Source organism: Bison bison, unplaced genomic scaffold (genome assembly GCF_000754665.1).
Source record: "Bison bison bison isolate TAMUID 2011002044 unplaced genomic scaffold, Bison_UMD1.0 scf7180017864471, whole genome shotgun sequence".
Taxonomy (NCBI): Eukaryota; Metazoa; Chordata; class Mammalia; order Artiodactyla; family Bovidae; genus Bison; species Bison bison.
The window spans coordinates 4,843,870-4,871,351 of NW_011495032.1; the positions used below are offsets into that span (position 1 = coordinate 4,843,870).

Here is a 27,482-nt window from a genome sequence, read left to right on the forward strand (position 1 = left end):
TTTTTTTGGCTTCACACTCTTTCTGGGACTTCAGTGATGAGTATTATGTGTTTTGTGTGTGTGTATCTTTTTTTATTGACTCACACATCTCTGAGGCTCTGTTTATTTGTCGTTTTGTTGTTGATTTTCTGCTTTTCAGGTTGGGCAATTTCTATTGTTCTCATTTAGTTGAGTGATTCTTTCTTTTGTCATATTTATTACACTATTGAGCCAATGTGGTGATGTTTAAAAAAGATTTTTGGCATTTTGAAATTATATAATTTCCATCTGAGTCTTTTATATATCTTCTATTTTGTGAGATTTTTTTAAAAGTTTTGTTTGTAAGTACTCATTAAAGCATTTTTGTGGTGGCTGCTTTAAAATTTTATTGAATAATTCCAACATTTGTGTCATCTCAATGATCTTAGGTTTAAGTTTCTTGCATAAGCTGTTTAGGTTTATTAAATAGATTCTGGCCCATTTTGTGGCTATCATTCTTGACAGTTTCTTCTAACCACTAAGAGATGAAATGATCGACACCAGTCAGTTCAGTTACTCAGTTGTGTCTAACTCTTTGCAACGCCAATGGACTGAAGCACACCACACTCCCAGAGCTTGCTCAAACTCATGTCCATTGAGTCAGTGATGCCATCCAACCATCTCATCCTCTGTCGTCCCCTTCTCCTCCTGCCTTCAATGTTTCCCATCTCAGGGTCTTTTCCAGTGAGTCAGCTCTTCGCATCAGGTAGCCAAAGTATTGGAGATTCAGCTTCAGCATCAGTCCTTCTGATGAATATTCGGACTGATTTCCTTTAGGACTGACTGATTTGATCTCTTTGCAGTCCAAGGGACTCTCAAGAGTCTTCTCCAACACCACAGTTCAAAAGCATCAATTCTTCAACACTCAGCTTTATTTATAGTCCAACTCTCACATCCATACATGACTACTGGAAAAACCATAGCTTTGACTAGATGGACCTTTTTTGGCAGAGTAATGTCTGTGCTTTTTAATATGCTGTCTAGGTTGGTCATAGCTTTGCTTCCAAGGGGCAACCATCTTCTAATTTCATGGCTGCAGTCACCATCTGCAGTGATTTTGGAGCCCCCCAAAATAAAGCTTGTCACTGTTTCCATTGTTTCTCCATCTATTTGCCATGAAATGATGGGACTGGATGCCATGATCTTCGTTTTTTTGAATGTCAAGTGTTAAGGCAACTTTTTAATTCTCCTCTTTCACTTTCATCAAGAGGCTCTTTAATTTTTCTTCACTTTTTGCCATAAGGATGGTGTCATCTGCATATCTGAGGTTATTGATATTTCTCCCATTAATCTTGACTCCAGCTTGTGCTTCATCCAGTCTGGCATTTTGCACAATGTACTCTGCATATAATTTAAATAAACAGGGTGACAATATACAGCCTTGATGTACTCCTTTCCCAATTTGGAACCAGTGCATTGTGCCATGTCTGATCCTAACTGTTATTTCTTGACCTGTATACAGATTTCTCAGGAGGCAAATAAAGTGTTCTTGTATTCCCGCCTCTTTAAGAATTTTCCACAGTTTGTTGTGATCCACACAATTAAAGGCTTTAGCATGGTCAGTGAAGCGGAAGTAGATGATTTTCTGGAACTCTCTTGCTTTTTCGATGATCCAACAAATGTTGCTAATTTGATTTCTGGTTCCTCTGCTTTCTAAATCCAGCTTGAACATCTGGAAGTTCTCAGTTCACATACTGTTGAAGCCTAGCTTGGAGAATTTTGAGCATTACTTTGCTAGTATGTGAAATGAGTGCAATTGTGTGGTAGTTTGAACACTCTTTGTCATTGCCTTTCTTTGGGATTGGAATGAAAACAGATTTTTCCAGTCCTGTGATCACCAAATTTTCTGGCATATTGAGTACAGCACTTTAAAGCATCATCTTTTAGGATTTGAAATAGCTCAACTGGAATTCCATCACCTCCACTAGCTTTGTTCGTAACGAGCTTCCTAAGGCCCACTTGACTTGGCTCTATGTGAGTGATCATACCCTCATGGTTATCTGGGTCGTTAAGATCTTTTTTGTATAGTTCTATGTATTCTTGCCACCTGTTCTTAATATCTTCTGCCTCTGTTAATGATCAACATAGGGGTAAAGAATTTATCATATCCTTTGCTTTGTACAGAGCAAGTTAGACAAAACCTACAGATTTAAAGTTTCCAGTTCTAAAATACTTTGCCTTTATGCCAGTATAGCTCTGAATTAAAAAGCATTCTGCATTTTGGACCTGAACTACTCCCACCTCCCCGTCATGTCTGTTTTTCCTCTTGTTATCCTTTTTCAAATGCCTTACACCATGTTCCTACCATGTAGTTGAAAATACCTGTATTTTCCATGCTGGCCCTCACCCCTACCTCTAGCACCTATGATATGTGTGTCTCTGAAACATAGTTTCTCTTTCTATTCCCATCACATGTTAAGTTTTATCACATTTTGTGCTGTCTATGAGACTGTATTTGCCATCCACCATCTTCTATTAAATGTGAGGCTTCCCATCACACTTATTCATTCTCACTATCATGACTATATGGTACCTGAGGTTTTAAGTTCCATTTCTGATGCTCTCCCAACACTTTTAAACTGGCAGTGTTCAACTCTGCACGTATTTGGCACCCAGACTACTCATTCATCCATTCAACTAGCCGGTCGCCATTTTTCCAGCATATCATATTGATGCTGGAATGCAGCCTTAGGAACTTCCAGGCCATATAGAGGAGACTGAGATATAGAAATAGTTCAAGGTGCTCAGGGTCACAGCAGATAAAAACAAAGTGATGTGGGGAAGAAGAGCAATGTCCCACCCATCCCAGGGGAGCCTGAGGATCTATCTTGGAGCAGGGAAGTCTCTACTCTGCTCCCAAAGGATGAGTAAGAATTAGTTATGCACAAAGAAGGAAGGAATATTCCTTCCTTGGGATTCAGGGGAGATACTCTATCTGAAGTCAGAAGGGTATAACCCCAGTGGTCTGGGCTCACCATTGGTCAGTATCAGGGGTGGAGGCATGGCCACAGGAGAGCTGGCTGGAGACCAGGCTACATGTACCCACAGGGGAGGTGTTTGCCCTGAGGGCAGTGAGCCCAAGGGCTGAAAACAAGGGAGCGACTGGGGCAGGATGTGTGTTGGAGAACTCACTCAGGCTGCTATGTGGGCCTAGACTCCAGGGTGCATGCAGGTAGAGAGGACACCCTGTGATAGACAGAGACTAGCCTTGCGTCTTTAAGGAATATGAAGCAACTAATACAGAGAACAGTTAAATCTCTGTCTACTGAGAAAACTAGAAGGAAATCCATGGAAAAATTCTTCATTGCAGAAGCAACATGTGCTTTAGTTGATTACATACTACTAAAGCACATGTGATAAGCACAACATGATAAGCACACGTGCTATAGTAGTATGTATTTGTAACATGATATCATTAGTGTTAAACTAAAAGGAGAAACAGTCCATCTAGGAGGATACGGGTTTGTTTGGAAGAGGAAATGGGAGGAAGGCCGCATCCCAGAAAGCTAATGAAGCTTACCTCAGCAGGCTAGGACCTCAGGGGATTAATTATGAGATTATTAATCCTTGAAATGCTCTCCATATTGTTTGATAAATTATATTATGCATGTTTTACTTTCATAATTTAAAAATCTAAAGAAAAAGAAAGAAAAGGCCTGGACAAAATGTGCAGATTTTGTCTGATAACCTAATAGGTTTTTCAACTGTTCCAAACCTCACTCACTGCTTATAAAATGGGAACAATCATTTCCTCCAAAAATTTTGAAACTGAAATATGTTAGTTCATCGGTTAATCTGATGTATATCTATTGAGCACCTCCTGTAGCTGGTGGCACACTGGGGCTTCTACAATGAGCAAGGCTGATGTAATATCTGGCTTAAGGACCGTGCTGTTTCAGCAAGGAATATATGCAGAGGTGTTTTTCAACCAGCCACACAAACGAGTGGCTTCTTGCCTTGTGGAAGGAGGATCAAGGGGAGGATTTGGGTGTCATTGGTCTTTGTGTCTTTCCCCTCATGGAACTTCATGGAGACCCCCTTGCTCACCCAGAGGGGATTTGGGCCCAGGCTAGGGACCTCTGCTCTCCACTCTCTCTAGCAGCTGCTTTCTGCCTGTGTTCTACTTCAGATCCAAAGCCCAAGAGGAGAAATGGAATGAACTGCATCATGGTCCTAGTGATCTTGTACCTGGTTCTGCTCACTGCGGGCGCTGGGCTCTTGGTGATACAAGGTAAAGCATCTGAGTCCTGTCTGGTCCTTCCTTGGGTAACAATGTGGCCCCAACTGACAGAGGACGCAGGCTCAGGGGAGAGCCCTGGGGCCACTGCTGCCCATCTGCTGGGAGAGAGTTCTCAGGCCCTGGGAGGCCAGGGTGGTGGGGGGACGAGAGGGGAAAGCAGAAAGGGCAGTGTGTGTTACGTGTTACATGTGTGTGTGTATGTATGTGTGTGAGGGGACAGGGAAGAGGGAGGCAAGGAGAAATAGACCACACATGTGTATGTCTGAAGCAGTGAAACAGGCAGTGATTTCACACAGGTGTGCCTTATGCATCTCACATCAAGAATTCTCTCTGGGAGGGAAGGAGCCTTGTTTGGTTGGTTTTTTTTAATTTATTTATTTTGATTGGAGGCTAGTTACTTTACAATATTGTAGTGGTTTTGCCATACATTGACATGAATCAGCCATCGGTGTACATGTGTTCCCCATCCTGAACCCCCTCCCACCTCCCTCCCTATCCCATCCTTCTGAGTCATCCCAGTGCACCAGCCCTGAGCACCCTGTCTCATGCACAAAACCTGGACTGGCAATCTGTTTCACATATGATATTATACAGGTTTCAACACTATTCTCTCAAATCATCCCACCCTCGCCTTCTCCCACAGAGTCCAAAAGACTGTTCTATATATCTGTGTCTCTTTTGCTGTCTCGCATACAGGGTTATCGTTACCATCTTTCTAAATTCCATATATATGCAATGGCAAGCCACTCCAGTACTCTTACCTAGAAAATCCCATGAATGGAGGAGCCTGGTGGGCTGCAGTCCATGGGGTTGCTACGAGTTGGATGCGACTGAGTGACTTCACTTTCACTTTTCACTTTCACACAATGGAGAAGGAAATGGCAACCCACTGCAGTGTTCTTGCCTGGAGAATCCCAGGGACGGCAGAGCCTGGTGGGCTGCTGTCTATGGGGTCGCACAGAGTCCGACATGACTGAAGCGACTTAGCAGCAGTAGCAGCAGCATACCGTATTGGTGTTTTTCTTTCTGGCTTACTTCACTCTATAATAGGCTCCAGTTTCATCCACCACATTAGAACTGATTAAAATGTAGTCCTTTTAATAGCTGAGTAATATTCCATTGTGTATATATACCACAGTTTTCTTATCCATTTGTCTGCTGATGGACATCTAGGTTGCTTCCATGTCCTGGCTATTATAAACAGTGCTGCGATGAACATTGGGGTACACGTGTCTCTTTCAATTCTGGTTTAGGAAGGAGCTTTGTTGATCAGTGTTTCGTTTCAACATTATTTGACTTTCAAAGTGCTCCCAGTCCAAATGGTTAGGTCAGGAAGCAATTTTATCATACAGACCGTGAAGTTGCTCAAGCGTGTCATGTGCCCAGTTGTCATAAGCACACATCACACACATATTAATGCCTCACATGATTAGGCCAGGTCCGCATATTAGTGGCCATGCACTCATGCCCAAGCATGCACAAAGTTCTTAACTGCATGCAGGTTGATCATGGATGCAGTGGCTGCACAGACTGTGCCAGTGTGTTCTACGGACATGTAACATCTGAGTGTGAAGTGCCCATGTGCCAGATACAGACAAAGCTCTGTGCTTACTCTAGGTCCTCATAGTACACAAAACATGTGTTTACATAGTCAGAACTTACAGAGTTATGCACATATAACACAGAATGTCAGGGTTATGTTCAAATGCCTTGGGCTTTAATGAAGTCCCTAAAAGAATGCTGAAGGGTTGGGGTGTGGGGTGTCCAGTTCTAAACCTGCAGGAGCGGCTCCGGGTCCTGGAGATGCCCTACAACAATGAAACGCAGGCCCAGCTCACCCAAGTCGTCACCAAGCAGGAGACCCTACAACAGCGGATGGACAACTTTATTCAGATCCCAGGTTGGTCCCTCCCCACTGAGTTTGGACTTTTCAGAGAGAATGGGAGTGGGGGAGCTGCTTGTGTGTGGACAAGAGGGTCTCTAGACCCGAATTCCTTTCTTTGGCAGAGGGGCTTCCCAGACCCTGGCCTGGCATGAGACCCTGGAGGCCAAGAGAGGGGGTAAAGACTGAATGAGGAGGGCGTGAAATTACAGGCACCCTGGGTGGCTGCAGACAGATCTGGAGAGAGTGGGGTCAGGAAGCTAGGAGCCAAGGACCCTGTCCAAATGATTATGACATCCAAGAGCCAAGGTCTTCAGTAACCATCCCAAGGTCAGGTCTGGGTCACAAAGCCCTCAGACCAGCCCAGAATGCTCAGGAGGGCAGGTAAAATGCAGAGCCTGGGGCGATTCCTAGGACCACTTCTAAGTGGCAAACTAATACTAGTCTGTGGCTGGAGAGAGGAACGGTGGGCACCAAGCCAGTCTAGCCAAAGCAGGTACCATGGAGGGGAGAGGACATTGGACCTGCCCTTATAGAAGAGACCCCAGAATGCACCCTGGCTCCTCCCACATGTGGGGACGCAGACAGAGGTGGCAGACTGCCACACAGAAGTCCCCTGCACTCGACCCCTCAGGCCCCTTGTCTTGGGCTTCCAGCCTCCAAAACTGTAAGAAGTGAATTTCTTTGGCTAAGCCCCACCTCCCCAGTCCATAATGTGTTGTTATAGTGGCCAGAATGGACTAAGACAGGATAAGGAGCCCCGTCACATCCATCCAAGTCTTTGGGAGGCTGTCATCCCCAAAGCAGTCCTGGAAAGGGAAAGATCTGATATGGGTGACAGCAGTGATGGGTGCCATTTATCAGAGCCTGGGCACGCTTTCCATGTGGGTTTCCATGTGGCAGCCTCAGAACAGCCCTGCTTAACTGGTATATGAACCCTAGTTCACTGAAGAGAAAGCTGATGCTCCAAACGATGGAAGGTCAGGCCCAGGATCACTCAGCTAAAGGGGCAGTGCTGCTGTTCAAACCCGGGTCTGTCCGGCTCAACCTCCCTCTGGAGTCATCATCTATACAACTGAATTTTGCCTGCTGGGCCATGAGCTTCTTGTGGGAAGGCACTCCATCTTTTCTTCCTTCCACGCCATTGGGCTGATCTGTGGTGCCCAATGACACTTGTCGAGTGAATGATGGTGTGAGTGGCACTGTCATCCTCACCTTGGTCATTGGGGCATGGTGTCTCTGCTCCTTTTCCTTAGGTCTTTCAGTCCAAAGGGGCTCAGGGTAGACCTCGCCTTCCCCACCTGCCAGGACCGCTCACAGAGAAGTCATAGAAACCACCTCTGTCTCCTGGCCCCATAATCCTTTTTCTCCTCCTTGTCCAGGCTACATTCTGAATTCCTTTTCCTTTCCAGGACCTCCAGGACCCCGAGGCCCACCAGGAATCAAGGGAGAGGCAGGTGAGCAGGGGCTGGGTGTGTGTGCCAGCCAGGCAGCAGCCTGTCTCGGAGCAGCTGCCACACACACACCCCACCCTGAAAGTCTGAACTCCGAGTGGGGTCTGTGTGTGAGGGAGGTCACCTGGGGTGAGACCCTACATGTCCTGGGATGCTGGGAAGTACCTGCTTCACGGAGGAGACACCTAGGTGTGGATGGAAGGGTGAGGACACTGCGAGACTTGGTGCTCAGAGTACAAGCCTATGAGCATCCCTGGAGACAGTCAGGCTCATTGGTCCAGACTCCAGAGTCTGACACAATTGCCTTCACCATAGACTGGTTGCACGACCTGGGGAGCACCCCTTTACCTCTCTGGGTCTCAGTTTCTGTGTCTGTAAAATGGGGATAAGAATGCTTCAGACGATTACTGGGAAGTTAAAATTATAATTCAAAGCCCATGATTGGCTCTGTGTTTTAGGCTGTGGCTTTAATATGCTCAGGTGCCTTACCAGTGGCCACGGCAAGGCTCGGATGTGGGGGCTTGGATGGCCCCTGGAGGAGAGGGGCTTCATCACTGTTACAGTCCACTCTGACCTTCACTTAGACTCTCAAACCTCCAATCCCCAGAGGGGTGGAGGCTGCTGAGTTGTAAAGATGTCAAGAAAGCTGTTACTAAAGAAAGAGCAGAATGAGAGGATTTGCAAGAAAAGGGGAAATAGACTGAGAGCCTCTAAGTCTCCAGGACACCGAGACAGAAAGAAAAACACCACTAGTTGCAGAAGGGAAACTTGTTAGGAGGGAAAACTTTTTTTTTCCAGGAACTAATTTTTGGAAGGATTTTAATAGAAGGGGAAATCCCAGCAGGCCTAGTGTTCTAAGTCTCCAGCAGGGTTTTACTGAGGAAGGTTTTCAGAATGGAGGATGGGCAAACAGTAGGAGGAGAGTTCAAGGACCCACCCAGGCACACAATCACACATGCACGGTCACACTAGGGCACCTGCTCACACGTGCACATCACTCACATGCATACACGCCCACACACTCACTCACATGCACTCACCACCCCTACCACAAACTCATACACACTCACTCACTCAGCCTTCAGGGCCAGGGAGGGGCAAGGTCACCCAGAGGGTGGTGGGTAGCCAAGCATCCCAGGGGCACAGTGGTGGTCACTTCTGTCCAGGCGAGCAAAGGACAGGATGGGAAAGCTGCGAACAGAGTGAGAGGGGGAAGAATCTCCTGCCATGTATAACTGGTGGCAAGGGCAGGCCTGGCAGTGCTGGGAACTCAGGAAAGAAAAAGGTGGGAGATCCAAGTGGGGCCCGAGGTGGGCCTGGGTCAGGAGGGGAGACCGCTGGTAGTGAGGACAAAGGGGCTGATAAGGCGTCTAGAATCTTCCCTTGATGGCCAGCACTTGGTCTAGAGCACTGCTTCTCAAGCTAATGGCCATGAATAAGAACCATTTGAGATGCTTTAGAGGCCGTGGAGGATTCAGATCCTGGAGGTGTCGGGGACAGGCTTTGAGAAGCACGGCCCACTGCTCTGGCCACGACTGAGCAGCTCATACTCCTGGGCTCCTGGCCTTCCCAGAGACCACCCTTGGGGTGGCTTGCTGGGGTGACCATCACTTGGCTTACTGAGATTTAACTTCATTTCAGCAAAGAATGGCAATTACATTAAAATAATACTAATTAAATTTTATGTGCTTTCCAGGACAGCTATAAGGATTGGAAATCATTGTTTTCAAACTCCGCTACATTGTAGGTAGTGTGAGTGATCCTGTAATGCAGAAAGGGATTTCAGTTCCTAGGTCAGACAGATCTGGGTTGGAACATGGCTCACTAGCTGTGTAACCTCTCTGAACCTCAATTAACTCACCTATAAAAGGGGGATAGTAATAGCAACCTTCAATGAGGATTGATTACAACATGAATATAAGACAAAAGATGTGTGATACTGTAGCTGGCATGTGGGAATTATCTACATCAGAAGAAACTGAGGGTACTTGCCTTCATGAAGTGAGCCCCTATAGGGGACATGTCAGCCATCCTTAAATACTAGAAAGGTCCCTGTGGAGGAGAAAATAGACTTGCTGTCAGTGGTACCCATCAGAAGAATGGAGGCCAAGGGGCAAAGGTTTCTGGAGAACCAGTTGTGCTGAGGTAAGGGAGGAACAAACAGTTAAGACTGGGGTCTGCCCTACAATGAAACAGGCAGATGCGGGGCTGGGGGACAGGGGCTGCAGAATTCTTGGTGGAACAGAAGGGAGATACTTGCACCAGGTAGGTGGTCGGACAGTTGACCTATGAGGATGATTCCAAAGGTGGCCCTCCACAATTCTCAGTGGCCCAGACTTCCTCAAGGTGGCCCCGGCAGCCCCAGAGAGGGGATGAATGAGAGCCAAGCCTTTGCCTGTGGAGTCTGAACCACACTGCTTCCCACCTCACACTCACCCACTGCCACACCCAGGCTCAGAGCTGGGAGCACTGCAGCTGGCGAGGGGAAATGCATCGGTTTCATGTCTTCAGAAATCAGGACTCCTCTTCCCAAATTACCCACTGTTTGCCCAATCCACTGCCCGCAGACAGGGTTAGCAGACCAAGTGGGACCCGCCCCTGCAGTACTGAGTACTGAGGTTTTCCTCTCTTTGTCCCAGAAGATGGGTAATGCCACTGTGATGAGGTTCCAGGGGATCATGTCAATCTCCTTCACTCCACCTTCAGCTGTGATGATGGGGAGGTTCTGAAGTCAGATGTAGCTGTCATTCCTCAGTTGGTCCCAGATTCTGGTATTTTCACCAGTACCACTTTGCTTCCCAAGGTGGTCCTCTTTGTGGAGACATGGAAGTCATAGCAACACACACTCAGGCCCACACCAGTTTCAGGAAACCTCACACAGGAACTTCCCTGGCAGTTCAGTGGTGAGGACTCCATTCTCTTGCGGTCCAATCCCTGGTTGGGGAACTAAGATCTTTCAAACTGCGTGGGAGAGCAAAAAAAGAGAAAAGAAACCTCATACAGTCACACAATTGCCTTAATGTGGTGACCCTGACTGGCCCAGAGCAGCAGGGCACCAACAAATGCCTCAGGGAATAATTCCTTGCATTGTCCTAGCTTTTTGGCCCTTCTGCTCAAGTGCATGCTCTGAAGGACCGAAAACTTGTTTGCTCTTTGCAGCTGAGGCAGTTGTAAGGGACTTCAATTGTAATCAAGGTCCTATGGTTGTTTTGTCTTCCATCAAGGAATAATCATTCTCTAAGTATCCTAACCACCTCAAAGAATCTCATTCTCAAGACATACACCTAACATCTCTCAAATCTTAGATCCAGAGAGTTCTGTACAGCAGTTGCTTCTTTGCCTCCACTCAAGACGACTTTGCCTACTTTTCTAATTCATTAGAGAGGAGGCCAGGGCCTTTCTGTGTTCTCTCCAGCTCTGCTGCTGCGTTGCTTCAGTTGTGTCCAACTCTGTGTGATCCCATAGACAGCAGCCCACCAGGTTCCTTCATCCCTGGGATTCTCCAGACAAAAATACTGGAGTGGGTTGCTATTTCCTTTTCCAATGCATGCATGCATGCTAAGTCGCTTCAGTCGTGTCCGACTCTATGCAACCCTAGGGCCAGCAGCCCACCAGGCTCCTCTGTCCATAGGATTCTCTAGGTAAGTGGGTTGCCATTTCCTTCTCCCTCCAGCTCTGAAATCATGAAAATAATCGAATAGAGCCCTTTAACCAAATTCCATATTAACGAGGCAGTCCTGCCCCCTGAGGGAGTTGCTAGGAGTGCGACTCTGCTGATGGTGGGACCTCACCAGCCTTCCTCTGCCAGTGGGTACCAATGAGCAGGCCCTTTATGGGTGGCTGGCAGGTTCAGGAAGGGGTTGCTGAGCCCTGCCCAGTGAGGAGCCTCCCTCAATTGATACGCTCTGAGCAGTGGCAGGAAGGAGGAGGGAGTGACGGAGGACGGAGGAAAGGATGGATGGGGGCAAGCTCCGAATACTGATGCCAAGTGGAAAATGTGAAACCGTGGCCACCAGGCAAGACTGTGTCTGAACCACTAGCGGTTCAGTGCTGTTGCAATGCTTTTTCTCTCCATCAGCACCTCAAAGCTTCTGCTCTCAGCACATGAAATCTGCTTTCTGGAATATTCAGAATTCTGTTTGGGAAGTTTAAAAAAACAGTTCTCCAAATTCAGACACTGAAATAAGCTAGGCAATGCCGATGGAGAGCTCAGCTTCTGGAACCTTCAACTTCCCATCGGCCAGGCCAGGTCCTCTCATCCATTTTTTATGAGTTTATGCCTGGTCTCTGGGCAAGATGGTGTGCTCTTTGAGGGCAGTCATTGTATCTTCCACTTCTGGGCACCAAGGAGTTCAAGGAGTCTGAGTTTGGAATTTGAGTGGGACAGGAAGTATCAGAGTTGGATGTAGTGGCCTGGCTTGCCCTCCTCCCATGGTGGTGGTGGTTTAGTTGCTAAGTTGTGTCTGACTCTTTGCGACCCCATGGACTGTAAACTGCCAGGCTCCTCTGTCCATGGGATTCTCCAGGCAAGAATACTGGCATGGGTTGCCATTTCCTTCTCCAGGGATCTTTCTAACTCAGGAATCAAACCTGGGTCTCCTGCACTGCAGGCGGATTCTTCAACTACTGAGCCGCCAGGGAAGCCCCACCCTCCCTCCATGTCTGACCACAGTTTCTTGGTTTTTCAGGAAGAAAGGGAGACATGGGCATGAAAGGAGACATGGGACCCCCCGGAGCTCGGGGGGATAAAGGTGACTCAGGAAAGCCAGGTTTCCCAGGTAAGAGTTTGCACTGTTGGGTCTGTTGTCCTGCGGGTATTCCCCTTTTGTCTTGCAGGCTGAAGCTAGAGGGTAAAAATACAATCCCTAAAAATCCTTCTGTACTCTAGGAGTGGCTGGAATTCCTGGAATCAAAGGTGATCAAGGTAAGAATTGTAGGGATGGGCATCATTCCAGGTACCACTCTCCCTGTCTCGTATTTGACTGTAATATTAACCCAGAGCCTCTGAGATTTTGTAAAACCTGGCCCGTCCTTAAGAGGAACGGAGCAGTATTCAGAGGGCAGCCCTAATTGATATTCTTTTTTTTTTTTCTTTTTTTTAATTAATTTTATTTTATTTTTAAACTTTACATAATTGTATTAGTTTTTTGAGAGCGTCTCTTCACTCTGCTGCTCAGGCTTGTGAAGCCAGACGCTCACACCCAGAGTTCTGAGTGAGTCCATAAGCTTCAAACCCTGCAGCAGTGAAAGGAAATAAATTAATAAATTGCTGAGACTGTAATTTTCCTCCCACTAATAGGGCTAGTTTAAGGCTTCTAAAGAGAGATCTTTTAAGCTGCCCAGGGAATATTTAAGGTGTTAAGAGATGCATGTGCCACTGCAGAGAACAGAGGTGTGTTGAAAGCATAGGCAGCCAGGCCCTCTACCAACCACCCCCAGCCTTCTATTCATGACTTTACTTTCAGGACCTCCTGGAATGAAGGGTCTTCCAGGCTTTCCAGGAGCTGTGGGATCCCCAGGTGCCAAGGGTGATACTGGCAGCATTGGCCCCACTGGGCCAATAGGTGAGGTCCTGGGTCCTGTGGTTGGTGTGGGGAGTGATGTCTGAAGACCCACCCAGTCCAGCCCTTACACTCTCTGTGTTATCTATTGTCCAGGACCACCAGGGCTGCCTGGGACACCAGGAGTCGAAGGTGTGAAAGGAAGCAAGGGGGACACAGGTAACAGAGGCTGTGGGTAGGTGGGCAAGTGGAGTTGCTGGGTGTCAGTGATGGACATGGAGGAGGACTACTTCCCAGCAGGGCCATCAGAAGGAGGCAGAGGGTGTCCTGAGCTCTCGCCCCTGAGCATCTGGATTAAGAAGGGCACCTTCCTCTGCCAGAGCCCTTTGAATCCAAGGCCCTATGGCTGTTTTTCTCTGCCCAGAGTCCATGAGAGACCTTGAATGCCACAATCAAATCTCCACTGTCAAACAGGAGGGGGGTGGGCACCTTGCTTGCACTGTCTCCTGGCCTGCCTTCCAGCTGTGCATGTAGAGCCTACCCTCTCCCACTGATCTGAGGTGGGGCCCCAAGGGTCAGGGCTCTGGATTTGGGCAGCAGTTGTCAAAAATCCTGGTGGTCCTGCAATGCGGGAGACCTGGATTCAATCCCTGGGTTGGGAAGATTCCCTGGAGAAGGAAATGGCAACTCACTCCAGTACTCTTGCCTGGGAAATCCCATGGATGGAGAAGCCTGGTAAGTTACAGTCCATGGGGTCACAAAGAATCAGACACAACTGAGCAATTTCACTTTGTCAAAAAACCCTACTTGCACATTCTCCCAGGGGGGCCCCGGCTGAAAATAGTGACCCACAGTTCCCCAACTCACAGAGATTAGTTCATGAACCATCACACCAACTTAGTCAAGGTCATAAGCTATTAGGCCAATTTAGTCAAGGTTATAAACCATCCTACCAATGTGGTCTGCTTTATGCTGCTGCTAAGTCACTTCAGTCGTGTCCGACTCTGTGCGGCCCCATAGACGGCAGCCCACCAGGCTCCCCTGTCCCTGGGATTCTCCAGGCAAGAACACTGGAGTGGGTTGCCATTTTCTTCTCCAATGCATGAAAGTGAAAAGTGAAAGTGAAGTCGCTCAGTCGTATCCGACTCTTAGCGACTCCATGGACTGCAGCCTACCAGGCTCCTCCGTCCATAGGATTTTCCAGGCAAGAGTACTAGAGTGGGGTGCCATTGCCTTCTCCCGGTCTGCTTTATAAACAACTGCTAACTTTTGCTAGTCACTAAGTAAGTCCAGGCACCCATGATGATCTAGAAAGTCTGGTTCACTGGATAGTCTAGAAAGTGTTGGGCCTCCAAGACACATAAGACCTGGTTCCTGCTCTCAGACATGCAGGCTGATTCAGGAGACAGGCAGACAGACTGTTGTTAGATGGCATCAGGCACACTCTGCTGAGGGTTTTGCGTGGAGGAGTGCCATGTGCCATTTAGGAAGCCAGGTGCAGGCCAGGAGGTGTTGTGGCCAGTGAAGGTTGAGAAAGGGCTGGGCATCTTCCAAGGATGTCTGTGGACAGTCACTGCAGGTGCAGAAGGTCATACTTGAGTTAGACAACCTGGATGCTTTCATCCCAGAGCTACGCTAGAAACCCACACCAGGGGCAGGCCCTCTCATTTTTCATTTAAGCGGTCAATGGATTGATTGATTTTTTTTAAACAGATGTGACTTGATTCTATCAAAATCTTCAAGTTCACAGTGGCCCCTGGTGTGGGTAGCAAAATATAGCATCTTGCAAGAGTGATGGAAGAGCTGGAGTTGAGTCATAGAGGATGAATAGGCTTGGCCAGGTGGAGAGAGGAAGGCAAGTCTAGAGAAAGGGAACAGAGCAGGTGAAGTCTTCGAAGGTGAGGGAGGGCTCTGTAGGTTGGCATCCCTTGAGTCCAGGTCTGGGATGTGGTGGAGGTTCAGGAAGCTCTGGCCAGAGAGCTGGGCAGGTCACTTTCTGAGCCTAGGAGTCAGATCCTTTGACCTTTGGGCTTCCCCTGAAGGTTGGCAGGAGCCCTGGCACAGGTGACTCCTATACACACTGTCCTTCTAACCCATCCATTTTCAAAGCTGCTTTCCCTTTCACAGATGGTGGGTCAGGAAAGGCAGGGGATCTGCTACCCAGTCCCATGTGGATGCCACCTGAAGGCTGTCAGCAAAGTCTCCATGTGGGTGTAGTGGTCAGGTGACCCCAATTTATTGGCTGCTTCTTTCTGGTCTTATACTTCTCTCTTCCCTGACCCCAGATCTTAGGATTTCTGATTCTGAGGCCTAAAGATGTCTTGCCCCTGAGTTTTCTGCTTGGCTTCATGAAGATGCTGGCTTTTCTCCCTCAGTTATAAATTTGGGGGAGAGCCCCTGTACCACATCCCACCTTTGCCAGACTAGTGATTCTTGACTAAGCAAGAGTATGGGTGATAAAACAAGGTTTTACACACAGGCAGCACTGCATCTACTTCCCAGGTCCCCAGCCTGCGTCTCCCACTGTCCAAAGGTGGAGAATCTTGCCTGCACTCTGCATCCTGGGAGGGTTTGAGTCCTAAAACTCAAAGAGCATTTTCATGAGTTTCCAATTCAGTGCATCTGGTTTGGGCATCTGTTTTTTGTTTGTTTGTTTGTTTTTAGAAATGTAAAGGAGAAGAGTTTTTAAATATTTTTATTTATTTATTTGGCTGTGCTTGGTCTTAGTTGTAGCATGCAAACTCTCGGTGTGGCATGTGGGATATAGTTCCCTGACCAGGGATTGAACTCAGGGCCCCTGCATTGGGAGCTCAGAGTCTTAGTCACTGGATCACCAGAAAAGTCCCAGAAAGTTTTTAACAAACCTTGTACAGGTGACTCTGATGTTCACTATAGTTTCACTACTCATTTAGGAGTAAGGGATGGCCCAAGGCTACTGAAAGTCTTTGGAATCCCATGGAGAGCCCATGTGAAACTCCAGGCAGGGGTAAGCTGGCACACTGGTGGAACAGGCAGCCACAGTGCCCAGTGGGAGGCCAACCCTGGTTCCCAAATTTAACTTCACCAGTCCCTCTCTGTGTGACCTGGGTAAATCACCTAGCATCTCTGAGTGTAGACGTCCTCCTCTATGAAGAGGGAAATGGCACAACCTAGCAGGGCAGGTGAGAGGTGTATGTGAAGCCCCTGACAGTGTCCAGCATAGCGCATTCAGGAGCAGATGCTTAGTCTCTAAGAGGTGAGGGGCTGGGGGAGGGTGTGAGAAATGAGGTGGGAGAGTCAGGCCTCGGGGACCATGGACCTAGTGAACCAGGGCTTACCTAGGGCTCCTGTTTGTACAAGACATTTGTTGTTTGGTGCTTTCGAGGCTTCTTAGGTAGTGGGGAGGCAATCAGGAGGGATCACAGTGTGAGGTGGCTGCAACCTTGCATCTAGGGACAGGCTTTTAAGGTAAATTGTGCAGTATGGCATCCTTTAGGACGAGACATGGGGGATCAAGTGTCTAGATATGAACCATTTTTCTATTTAACAACCAAAGACAGGTTTCTGAATGTGGTTTCTCCTCCCTAATCTTGACAGCTGCAATTCAGATGCAGGTAAGCACAGAGGATGACTTCCCAGGTGGCACAGTGGTAAGCTTCCCAAGTGGCTCAGTACTAAAGAGTCTGCCCTCCAATGTAGGAGAGGCAGGTTTGATCCCTGGTCAGGAAGATCCCCTGGAGGAGGAAATGGAAATCTATTCCAGTATTCTTGCCTGGGAAATCCCAGGGACAGAGGAGCCTGAAGGGCTACAATCCATGGGGTCACAAAGAGTCAGGTACAACTGAACGACCGAGCACACACCTAAGTAGAGAGGACACATCTGCCGCCCCTGATGGGCCACTTACGGTCAACAGCAAACATTTTGGGGGGCTTCCTGGGCAGCAAGGCTGGAGCTCCTGTGGGGGCTTTAGCCCCAGGATCCCAGGTGCTTCCCACTGGAGGAGTACATACACGTACCAAAAGGGTCCCCAGGGTCTGCATAACACCACTTGCCAGACACGAGGCTCAGGGCTTGACACAGGTGACTTCATTTCAATCTCATAACCACCCCTGAGGCAACCAGAAGCTCAGAGGAGAAAGGTTAGGCTGAGGGAGAGGGAACTGGACTAAATGCCACAGAGGCAGATGCAAACCCAGGCTATCTGGGGCCTGTGCTGCCCTGGGAGGAAGCACATCATCCATGGGCAAGGCCAGAGAAGGTTTTATAGTCGGCAACATCTAGCATCATAGCAGCTTTCACAGGCTTGATCCAGTTCTCCAGGAGACCAAAGGGGTGAGACTTTCCAACCAGAGGGACCGGTAGGAGCACAGCTGGCCCGGGTGAGCTGTGGCCTGCCTGCCAGCTGACCTCAAAGGTTCTAGAAGAAGCTCTCTGAGACTCAAACTGGTCCTCATCTCAAGAATGAGGGGCAAAACTAGTTGCTCTCTCAGGTCTTTCCAGCCCTTCCAGCCTCCCTTAGTGCCCAGGCCTGCAGCAGCAGCTCCTAGCTCCTCAGCCCTCTGACCCTCCTCCTCAGACTAGCCATCTGAAAGGCGGCCAGGAGCCAGGACTCCTTGTTCATTATTCCAAGAAGGGATCCTGAAGAGGTGTGCCAGGCCCCGCCTCTGCTCTCCACTGACCAGCACACAGTGGGTGCTCAGGAAAGCCAGGAATTTAAAGTGAGAGGCAGGAACGTCTCCCAGGTGATTGGCAGTGAGAGTAACTGAGTTCCTCTTGGTTCCTAGTGACCATCCAATGAGTGGGTTTTTGGTTAAAGCCGACTGGCTTGTTGGAAGGGACCCCAGTCAAGATCATGGTGGAAGTACAATCCCATTGTTACCCTCAAGAAACTGTTACTTCATGATCAGTAATGAGCTTTACTTTCCCCAAGTTTGCATGACTGTCTTAGAGAATCCTGTTTTCCTGAAATTGAGAGATCATGGAGTTGCTAAACCAATAGGTTATTATCCCACAATAAGTAATGACCCATCATGGTGCTGGGAATAGTAGGCCTTCTACATAAGTTAGTGAATAAAGTGATGAATGGAGGAAAGAAGGAAGGGAGGGAGGGAGGAACTTTCACATCAGAACTACAAATAGGATCGTCCCAAACAATTGCAGTGGTTATTTTTCCATTTTCTGGACATGAGACCCTTTAGCTGCCTAACTGTTTAGCTACAGTGGGGGCCACGATGAAATAAACCAATAGACTTATGGAGTATCTACTGAGGGTGAGAGACTCCCAGAGCTTCTAGTGGCCACTGAGTGCCCTCCACAGTCTTTTAGAAATAAAAATAACTTTATTTTCAAAATATCTCTCAATTCTTTTCCAACAGAAAATGTTTTTTCCAATCTTTTCCTTCTTTTGCAACAAGAAGGAATAGATATCAAGCCAGGTTATTACTGGACAAAGAAGGCCAGTTACTGAGTGTGGGGTCTGTTCACCTAATCCAGACCTTCATCCACCAGGTTTCTATTTCACCCCAATACACATACCCATTTATCTGCAGTCTGTCTACTTTTATGCTCTGCTAAAGTGGCTTTAAACAATCGAGGAGAACCAATGTACCTTTCCATCTGCATTAATCAGACAGAAGGTAGAGGTTGTCTAAGATTAAAAGTGTTTAATATCTAAGTTTTATTATCTTCTTCCCTTTTCTGTATTTTGATCTTAGGACTTCAAGGACAGAAAGGAACAAAAGGAGAATCAGGATTTCCAGGTAAAGCGCTGGCTTCATTTTAATTTTCCACAATAATGACTGGAAGGACTCTCTGAGGCGGGTTTTGTTGACCCTGAAAGCAGGGCTGTAACTGCAGTAACTTTCCACCAGAGTGATGAGGCCTCCAGGGCTCTGTCTTTCAAGCCTCAGGCTCTTCCAGTGATAAACCAGGGGAAAGGGTTTAAAGCGGTGGAGTTGAGAGAGAAAACGGTAAAGAAGCCCCGGAAGCTGCCGCATGGTGGTGAATTCAGGCTGCGCAGCTGCCGTGGAGCTAAGCAACTTTCTCTCCAGTTCCCAAGGTGGTTGCCTGGCCTGTATCTCTTTGGTCCATCTCCCTGTTCACTCTGGCCCTCAAGGCACCCACTCCTCCTGCTCCTTCTCACAGGACTCTCATTACAGTCCTTGTTTGAGCAGTCTTTATTACTCCTAAGGTAGATTTTCTTTTCTTATTCTAACTTACTAATGGGGACATTGAGGCCTGGAAATGTTCTAGCAAGTTCTCCCAGAATGGCTTCCACATAATGGCCCAATGAGGACCAGCAACTTTGGAATCCTGTCGGCTATTTTCACCCTCTTGTCCCCAACCAGAGTTTACCTGGAAAGTGGGGGGATTGGGGCAGGGGCAACACTCTGCCCCTGCCCCAAGGCTGAACATCCAAATAGCCCACTGATAGGGGTGGGGGGACTTTCAGGACAATTCATTCATTAAACACCAAAGCTGTTAGTTTCCCTTGGAAAGTAGAGCAGAGCATCTGATGGTGGTGGTCTCTCTCTTCCCCAGGCCTTTCGGGCGTGAAGGGAGAGAAGGGAAGCCCAGGCCTGGGAGGCCTCAAGGGGGCACCTGGACCAACTGGCCAAAAGGGAGAGCCTGGATCGAGAGGTAAGGTCTCGGCTTCTGACATAAGAGTTCAAAGGAGAGGCCTGTTATAAGGAGTTGGGGGTGGTTTTCAGAACCAGAAGGCTAGAGGCTTAGTGATTCTGTGGAGAAGTCTTGTGCTGGGGTTGCCCTCGGCCCGGAGCTTACAGAGGTGAATAAGGCACAGCTGGGCACTCAGCACAGCAGGTGACAATGTGCTGGACCACGCCCAGCCAGGCCCCCGGACCATGCAGTCTCCGTGACTGACCTCAGGAGAGACCTCCCACTCCATGCCTCTTGAATGTCCTTCTCTAATCTAGCTTAAGTCCTTCCTGCTGTAGCTCAGGCCCATTTCTTCTTGTTCAACCACGGAGATCCATGGCATATCCAGTCCCCATGATGCCAGGGGGCCGGCAAAGATGGAGGAGAGAGTCTGACCCCCACCACTCCTCCCCACTGCTGGCAAAGGAGAGCAGGGTGTTCCTGACTTGGTTTCCTTCAAACTGTGCCATTTTTTTCCTCATGACAGGAGCTACTGGGCCACAAGGAGCCAAGGGAGAAAAAGGTCAAAAAGGTAATTGCTATTTCTGTTCTGTTTAACGTATGCTATAGAGGCTACTCTGTACTTGAAAGTTGTATGTGTTCTGGGGGAGAGGCCTTGTTTTTCAGAGAGATTCTTCGTTTGGGGGGAAAGCTAAAAGGCTGTCCCTTGAATAAGCCTGCCCGTGTCCAGAGCCACAGGTAACAGTTTCTCTCTCTCCCTTCTTTCCTCGCTTGTTCCCCACCCCCAATTCCCTCTCTCTTCCTCCCTTCTTCCTCCTCCCTTTTTTTTCTCCACAATGCAAGCAAAACATGGCAGGCTGGATTTGCAAGGCCAGCTGCAGAGGCACCTCCTTGTATGGCCTCATGCCTACAAGCCTCAGTGCCCAGAGGCTGCTGGTAGTTCTGGTGCCATAACGAGGGATCTTACTGCTATGATGACAGCCAAGCAGAAGACTTCTTTCCCTAACTGTAGGACTTCCAAGCCTGGCATACTGCAGTCCATGGGTCGCAAAGAGTCATACACGACTTAGTGACTGAACAACAACAATAGGACTTCCAAAAATTAAAAGGCAGAACCTGCATCTGCCCAAAGCCCTGTGCTGCTTCCCTCACCTCTCCCACATGTGTTTCGTCATCCAGGTGACTCCTCATTATCAGTCCGGATTATCGGCTCTAGGAACCGAGGTCGAGCTGAAGTTTTCTATAATGGTGCATGGGGGACAATCTGTGATGACAGCTGGGATGGTTCAGATGCCACTGTCTTCTGCCGCATGCTGGGTTACTCCTCTGGATCTCCTGTCTACAATGTGGGAGCTGGTGAGTGAATCAGTCCTCAACCAGGAGTCTTTTTTTTTTTTTGAGGTGTTGATGTGAGCTTTCTCTCCTGGGTAGGGTATTGGCACCCATCAGTTGCAAGTGACTCATTGTGGTTGTCTTAAAAGAAAGGGATTGGTTCAAGCAACTGAAAAGTTTCACAGCTCAGGGCCCCAGCTTACATCCTTCTGGCTGGCAGCCCCAGGAGAAAGAAGGCTCTCTTCCTCCACAGGGACAGAAGTCGCTGTCCATGCAGCCCTAACACCAGAATGCCACGTGTCTGACAGTGTTTGTGAGGGGTGCTCTCTGAAGGACAGCTGAGGGGTGGAAGCCAGGAGAACAAAGATGCTGGGCAGGCAAGCACAGTGGTTATCTCAGCTCTCCGGAGCCTAAAGGCCTGGGCAGCCCAAGCTTGATCATCTTCAAGGAGAAGGGAAGAGACAGTGAATCAGAGCAGGGACTTCCTAAAATCAGTTTTGGAAAGATGTCCTGGAGTGCTGGACACTCAACTATGTTTTGCAGCAAAAGGTCATTTTCTTTGTCCATAAAAGCAGACCTGTGCTTTCCTCGTGGCTCAGTGGTAAAGAATCTGCCTGCCAATGCAGGAGACATGCCTACCAATGCAGGAGACGTGCGTTTGATCCCTTGGTCAGGAAGGTCCCCTGGAGTAGGGCTTGGCAACCCACTCCAGTATTCTTGCCTGGAAAATTCCGTAGACAGAGGAGCCTGGTGGGCTACAGCCTATTTATTGGGTTGCAAAAGCAACTTGGCAACTAAACAACTAAACAACCACCAAGAGCTGACCTGGCAAGGACACTAGGCTGGTTTCTCCTGCTCCTGCCCCCAAATCTTCTCTGTCCTCACCCTTCCCCCTCCACCCTACCAAAATGCATACCTATTTTTTAATCTGAGTCTAGTAGGATTATAAAACTCCTTAAAAATACACATTTCCTCCCACAGATTAAACCTATATAGATTGTCACACTGTAGTGTAAATTACTGGAATCGAATAAGCCAGTAATTTCTCTGAGCTCTTGATCTGAAATCGATTATATCAGAAGGCACGGGGTTTGAAGGAGGTATGAATGCTTTGGAACTGGGAATGACCTGGTTATAAAGGCATTTAAGGAAGAGAGATCCTTAGGAGATTTCAAATCATGCTTGGATTACATATTAAATACTTGGATGAGACTTTTATCAAAGGGTAGAAAGCAGAAGAGAGGCAGAGTCATCATAAGAGAGCAGATCAGTCATCTGCACCGCAGGCCTGGGCAGTTGCAGGAGAAATGATCAGTCTAGCTCCCTGTGGAAGACCCCGAGGACAGACGGACCATACAGCTTGAACCCTAATCCCACACTCCTCTCTCCCCTTGCTTTCTCTGTGTCCAGGCTCTGGAAACATCTGGCTGGATGATGTTGCATGTTCAGGGTCAGAATGGACCCTGTGGGACTGCAACAAGAGCAGCTGGGGCTCTCACAATTGCAACCACAATGAGGATGCAGGCGTGAACTGCAGCTGACCCCACAGCCCACTCACCACTCTGCCCCCAAGGTGTCCACAGCCAAGACACTCAGCCCACGAAGGGAGGCGGTGCTCTCTGAGGGGCTCTCTGAGGGGTGGCTGACAGCCTCTGAAGCAGGTTCAATAAAGCTAATAAAGCTCAAAGCGCTACTTGGCACTGCCTGGCTGTGGCTGAAATTACTAACTCGTCCCTCCTGTCCCTTAGGGATGCGTTCACTCAATGCACACAGCCTTTCATTGAGTCCTCATGCTCCTCTCACTCCCACCCAGTGCACAGGGTCAGTGGAATCTTAGCTCAGAACTGGGGCACATGGGGGCTGAAATTCCATGGTGAAAGTGGCGCTCACCCATTGTCAGAATTAGTCATGACCAGCCCTTCAGTCAGTCAGATGTAGCCTCTTTGCACAGCAGTGAACGGTCCCCCAGCACTGGAGCTATTCACCAGCAAATGAAGAGACCTCATGAAGTTGACACCAGGTTGCATGGAAAATAGGAATTGTACCTTTAAGCATGAAAATTTGTTCTCATTAGGATGTGGGCTCCATAAATGCAGGAAATTTCATCCATTTTATTCACCCACAGGAGACGTGGGTTTGATCCCTGGTTGGGAAGATCTGGCTGGAGGAGGGCATGGTAACCCACTCCAGTATTCTTGCCTGAAGAATTCCATGGACAGAGGAGCCTGGTGGGCTATAGTCTATAGAGTCGCAAAGAGTTGGACAGGACTGATTTGACTTAGCACACATGCATGCACTTGTAAATGGTAGAGCCCAGGAAGAGCAGTGGAAGGACTGGGAGATGGAGCAGAGATCCCAGGGCTTACTCCCTCAAGAGCTCAACCAGCCACCCAAGACCCAGTCTGCACTTTCAGAGGCTGCAGCTGTTCAGAAATCAGCACCAGGGTCAGAGCTGCAGGGCAATGGGAGAGCTCTCTGGACCTGGGCACAGAGAGGGGAATGGGGCCAGGATTTGAAAGCTGGTTGTTTTAATTTGGCAGAAACCTCTATAATGATGTGGGTTTTCTTGGCACTTCAGGATGGAAGAATGGAAGGTCAGGGAGGAAGGAGCCCCTGTCAGGGGTTCTAAGATGTAATATTTTACAAATGTAACTTGTCCGTCTTATCAGCATCCTTATCTCTCAAAGCTTATTGCCCATTCCTTCTATCCTAACAAGTCCCCCACCTACCCACCCACATGGAAAGTCAAGAGCAGGTCCAACCTGAAACAGAGAGGAGGGGTCATCTCTCCCATTTGAATCTCAAAGTGACTTCCTGAACCTCTTTAGAAACAGGAGTACCATGAAAGCAGAGTTGAAAGCAGAAACAGTTTTCTAGTTTTTTCCATTTAATTTATCAAAAGCCAAGCCTGGCTGACTTGGTCACAGTGTTCTAAGTGCAGGAGGTCTGAGCAGAGCAAGCAGGAAGGAAGGGTACTGTGAAAGCCCCCTGCCCTTCCCTGGGGAAGGCGGGAAAGGAGACGAGGAGACAGAAATAGAGGAGGGTTCTCCCTGCAGTATCAGGCCCAACTCTCCCGTCTTTATCTCCTTTCCCAGGATCTGCCTCCTTCAAGAGTGAGGAACTGTGGGACTGGTTCCTACCTGGGGGACCCCTTGCATCACCCTTAGGGATGGATGTGTGAGCATGCATGCACTTCTCTCTCTCTCTCTCTCTCTCTCTCTCTCTCACACACACACACACACACACATCTTTCCACAGGAACAAATAATAGTTTATAGGCAGAATAGACAAAATCCTTACAGAGAATGGACCAACCTCCCGCTATCCCTCCCTTCCTCAAGCAAGAAAGCGGAAAGACATGGTTCAACACACCCAAAATTTCCCTTCCATGGCTTTGGTTTTCATCTCTTAGGTGTTGATCCCCCAGTCTATACTTCCAGTGAAGACCTGTCTCCTGAGCTCTGGCTACATATATGTCCACCAGCTGCCTCCACACTAGCACCTCAAAGTTCAGGCAGCTAAAACCTGCTCCCTCCATCCAGTGTCCAAGACAGACACTGGGTGTCAGATGCTATGCCTCCACCAGGCACCAAGTATTCTACCTCCCAAATGTCTCTCCAGTCCACTCAGGTCTCTCCATCTCTACTACCATCATGGTCCAGGCCACTGCCCCGTGGCCTGGATGCTTGGAGCTTCTAATCAGTCTCTTTCCTCCACTGTGCTCCACCAACCACCTATTCATTCTGCAAGCAGCAGCCTGACAGATCTTTAGAAATCACACAGCTCACTACGCCACTCCATGTTTATATCTTTCAATGGCTCCCCATTCCCTTAGGTGGTGGGGCAAACTCACCATCGTGACTTACAAGGTTGTGCCCCTGACAATCTCACAAAGTCCTCCTGCATCCTTAATGGTTCATTTACCCCCTATTACATCCAGCCCTTTGTTCATTCAGTTTCTCTTACATAATTTCTCTTACACAACCAGCTGGTGATAAATATTTTCTGACTGGCTCTCTGAAGGAATGCTAAACAGAGTACTTAGCTTTTCAATACTGGTATTGCTTCACAGACTTTCCTCTGACAAGAGACATATCCTTGTGGTGCAGTGGTTCAAGACGAAGATTTTCTCCAAAGGCAAATCTAGTCACTAGGCCTTTCACACTTTAGGAGATTAGCTTTTGAAACAAAATGGGGTCCAAGTTTTGCAAGGTGTATTGTAAATTTTAAAAGATCCTATCTTCGCACTCACTGTCTCAGCATCGCCACAAACAGGCTGTGAGCACCAGCCCAGGTAATCAGGCGCACCGGTGTGATAAGCTGGGCCCCTGCCACAAATTCCCCTTCCTCCCCCTACCCACAGTGACTGTGACCTAGTGACATTCAAATGCACCAATGAAATCCCCTTACACTGGTTGCTTGTGTACCCCATCCTGACCCCCCAGTGAAGACCCTTGTCCATGAGTCTTCACCCTCTCCTGGCTCCCTGTCGAAGTGACTGACCCACTCCCTGGGGCCCCTCTCAACCTGTAGGGACTCTGTCTTGGTGAGTGTAATCCCCACAACTCTTCTGGGTCCCTTCTTGAGGCCACACCTGACCAACCATCCCATCGAAGAACACAGCATACCAGAGCAGCACATGATACAAGGGATACCATTCCCATCCCAAGTATGCAAACTGAGTCTCTAAGAGCTTTGGCACTGTGGTATGTTGGCTCCAGCTCACCATCTTTCTATTGATAGCCCTTGCAACGTGACTGCTGCTCTTCTCAACAGGAAGCAGGGCTGTTACTCTTTCACTATCTCTCTCGGAATTCCCACCATGATATGAAACTAAGCTCAGGCTAAACCTAATGGAGGAGGCATGTGAAGGAGTGTGAAATGTGTGAAACATGACCCAACGCCCCCGCTGAGGTCATCCTCCACGAGTCAGCATACAGTTGGCCACAGTCACGTTAGTGAGCCCAGCTGAGACTGGTCAAGCCTGGCCCACATCAGAAGACCAACCCATAAATTCGTGAGTAATCACAGATGGTTGTGGTTGAAAGCCACTAGGTTTAGGGGTGGTTTGTTATATAATAATAATGGCCTAAGAAAACTACATGCAGCTAATAAGAAGTAGAGGGGAATTCACACAGCAGGAGAGTTGCAGCCTGCACGTCTGCCAAGTTGGTTCCCTGATAAGCTCTCTGGCCGAGCTAAGCTGAGGAAACCCCTTTGGAACCACAGTGACCACAGAACTTGGCCGCAGCATGTGGCTGCTGGTGCTGTGGCTGACTGGCGGCTAGTTGTGGGGCTGAAGAGGAACTGGGTAAAATTAGCAGGACAGCATCCTCAACTGTTGGAGAGCAGGCTAGGGGCCTGGGGCCGCTGTATGTCGGGCATGACTTCTGTGTGACACTGCCGTCCACTTGAAAACACTCTCCTCCCTCCTGTTTCCCCTTCCTGGGGATGCTGGACCCTGGCTGAGGCCAGCAGCACAGACACCAGCACTGAGCACACTGGCTGGGTATGACAGAGATGGCAGGGCCCTCAAAGGACCCTCTGTGTGCAAGACCCCCATGACTGGCCTGGCAAGGCAAGCACAGAGAGTTTCCCAGCACCTAGCTCTAGAAATGCAACTCAGGACTGAGATGTCCTGGGTTAGAATCCAGTGTTGCCATTTAACAGGCCTTCAGCTACACAATTAAATTATTGAAACTCTCTGGGTCCCAGTTTCCTCATCTGTAAAATAAAATCTAGTAACAGCTCCCCCCTCTTAGATTTTTTGTGAGGATTCATTGAAATGATAAGTTAAGATCAAGGTCAAGATGATGGAATAGGAGGACCTGGGGTTCACCTCTCCCCACAAGTATATCAGGAGTACATCTACAAGTTGAAAAATTCATACAGAGCACCTGTTGATCTCTAGCAAAGGACCCCAGACACCTAAAAGGACAAGAAAAGATCCCAGCATGACCAGGTAGGATGAAGGAGAAAAAGGGAAGAAAAGGAAAGAGGGAACAGGATGGGGCCCACACCCCTTGGGAGGGGGGAGCTGAAGGAGAGGAGAGGTTATTGCACCTGCCCTTTCTGGCAACAAAGTACACTGAAATAGAGGGAGACTGGTCATAGCCTGGGAGCCCCAGCTTGAGACGGCTGTCTGCCAATGCAGGCAGGGGCTGGCTGCTGAAGGGTGGGGTTACGAGAGCAGACCTGGGGAGAAGACTGCTGTTGGCTGCATGGAGACAGCTTGAGGAGACAAGAGTGAGGAGCTCCACATCCCAGAAAGCTCCTGGAGGAAACGTGGTCTGCCTGGGAAGTGAGGTGCCATTGTTGAGTGGCGCACAAGTGGAGGGGTCACCATCAAGAATCCTCGACAGGGAGACTCTCTCCCCACCACACCAGCCCCTGCCTCCACAGGCACTAGAGGGGAATCCCATCAAAGTGAACCCACGCACCCCATATATTGCTGCCT

The 27,482-nt window shown here is 48.6% G+C and overlaps 1 protein-coding gene across 1 annotated transcript in view; it reads left to right on the top strand.

Annotated features, from left to right (window-relative positions):
* Positions 1-22,729, top strand: part of MARCO (macrophage receptor with collagenous structure) — a 33,946-nt gene extending 11,217 nt beyond the window's left edge. The window contains exons 2-13 of the mRNA XM_010860780.1: positions 4,148-4,249; positions 6,027-6,158; positions 7,553-7,597; positions 12,283-12,372; positions 12,483-12,518; positions 13,060-13,158; positions 13,252-13,314; positions 18,790-18,834; positions 19,616-19,714; positions 20,220-20,264; positions 20,873-21,049; positions 22,436-22,729. Of these exons, the coding sequence (XP_010859082.1) occupies positions 4,148-4,249; positions 6,027-6,158; positions 7,553-7,597; positions 12,283-12,372; positions 12,483-12,518; positions 13,060-13,158; positions 13,252-13,314; positions 18,790-18,834; positions 19,616-19,714; positions 20,220-20,264; positions 20,873-21,049; positions 22,436-22,566 (1,064 nt within the window). The 3' untranslated portion in view covers positions 22,567-22,729. The remainder of the gene's footprint in view (positions 1-4,147; positions 4,250-6,026; positions 6,159-7,552; positions 7,598-12,282; positions 12,373-12,482; positions 12,519-13,059; positions 13,159-13,251; positions 13,315-18,789; positions 18,835-19,615; positions 19,715-20,219; positions 20,265-20,872; positions 21,050-22,435) is intronic.
* The last annotated feature ends 4,753 nt before the right edge of the window (positions 22,730-27,482 follow it).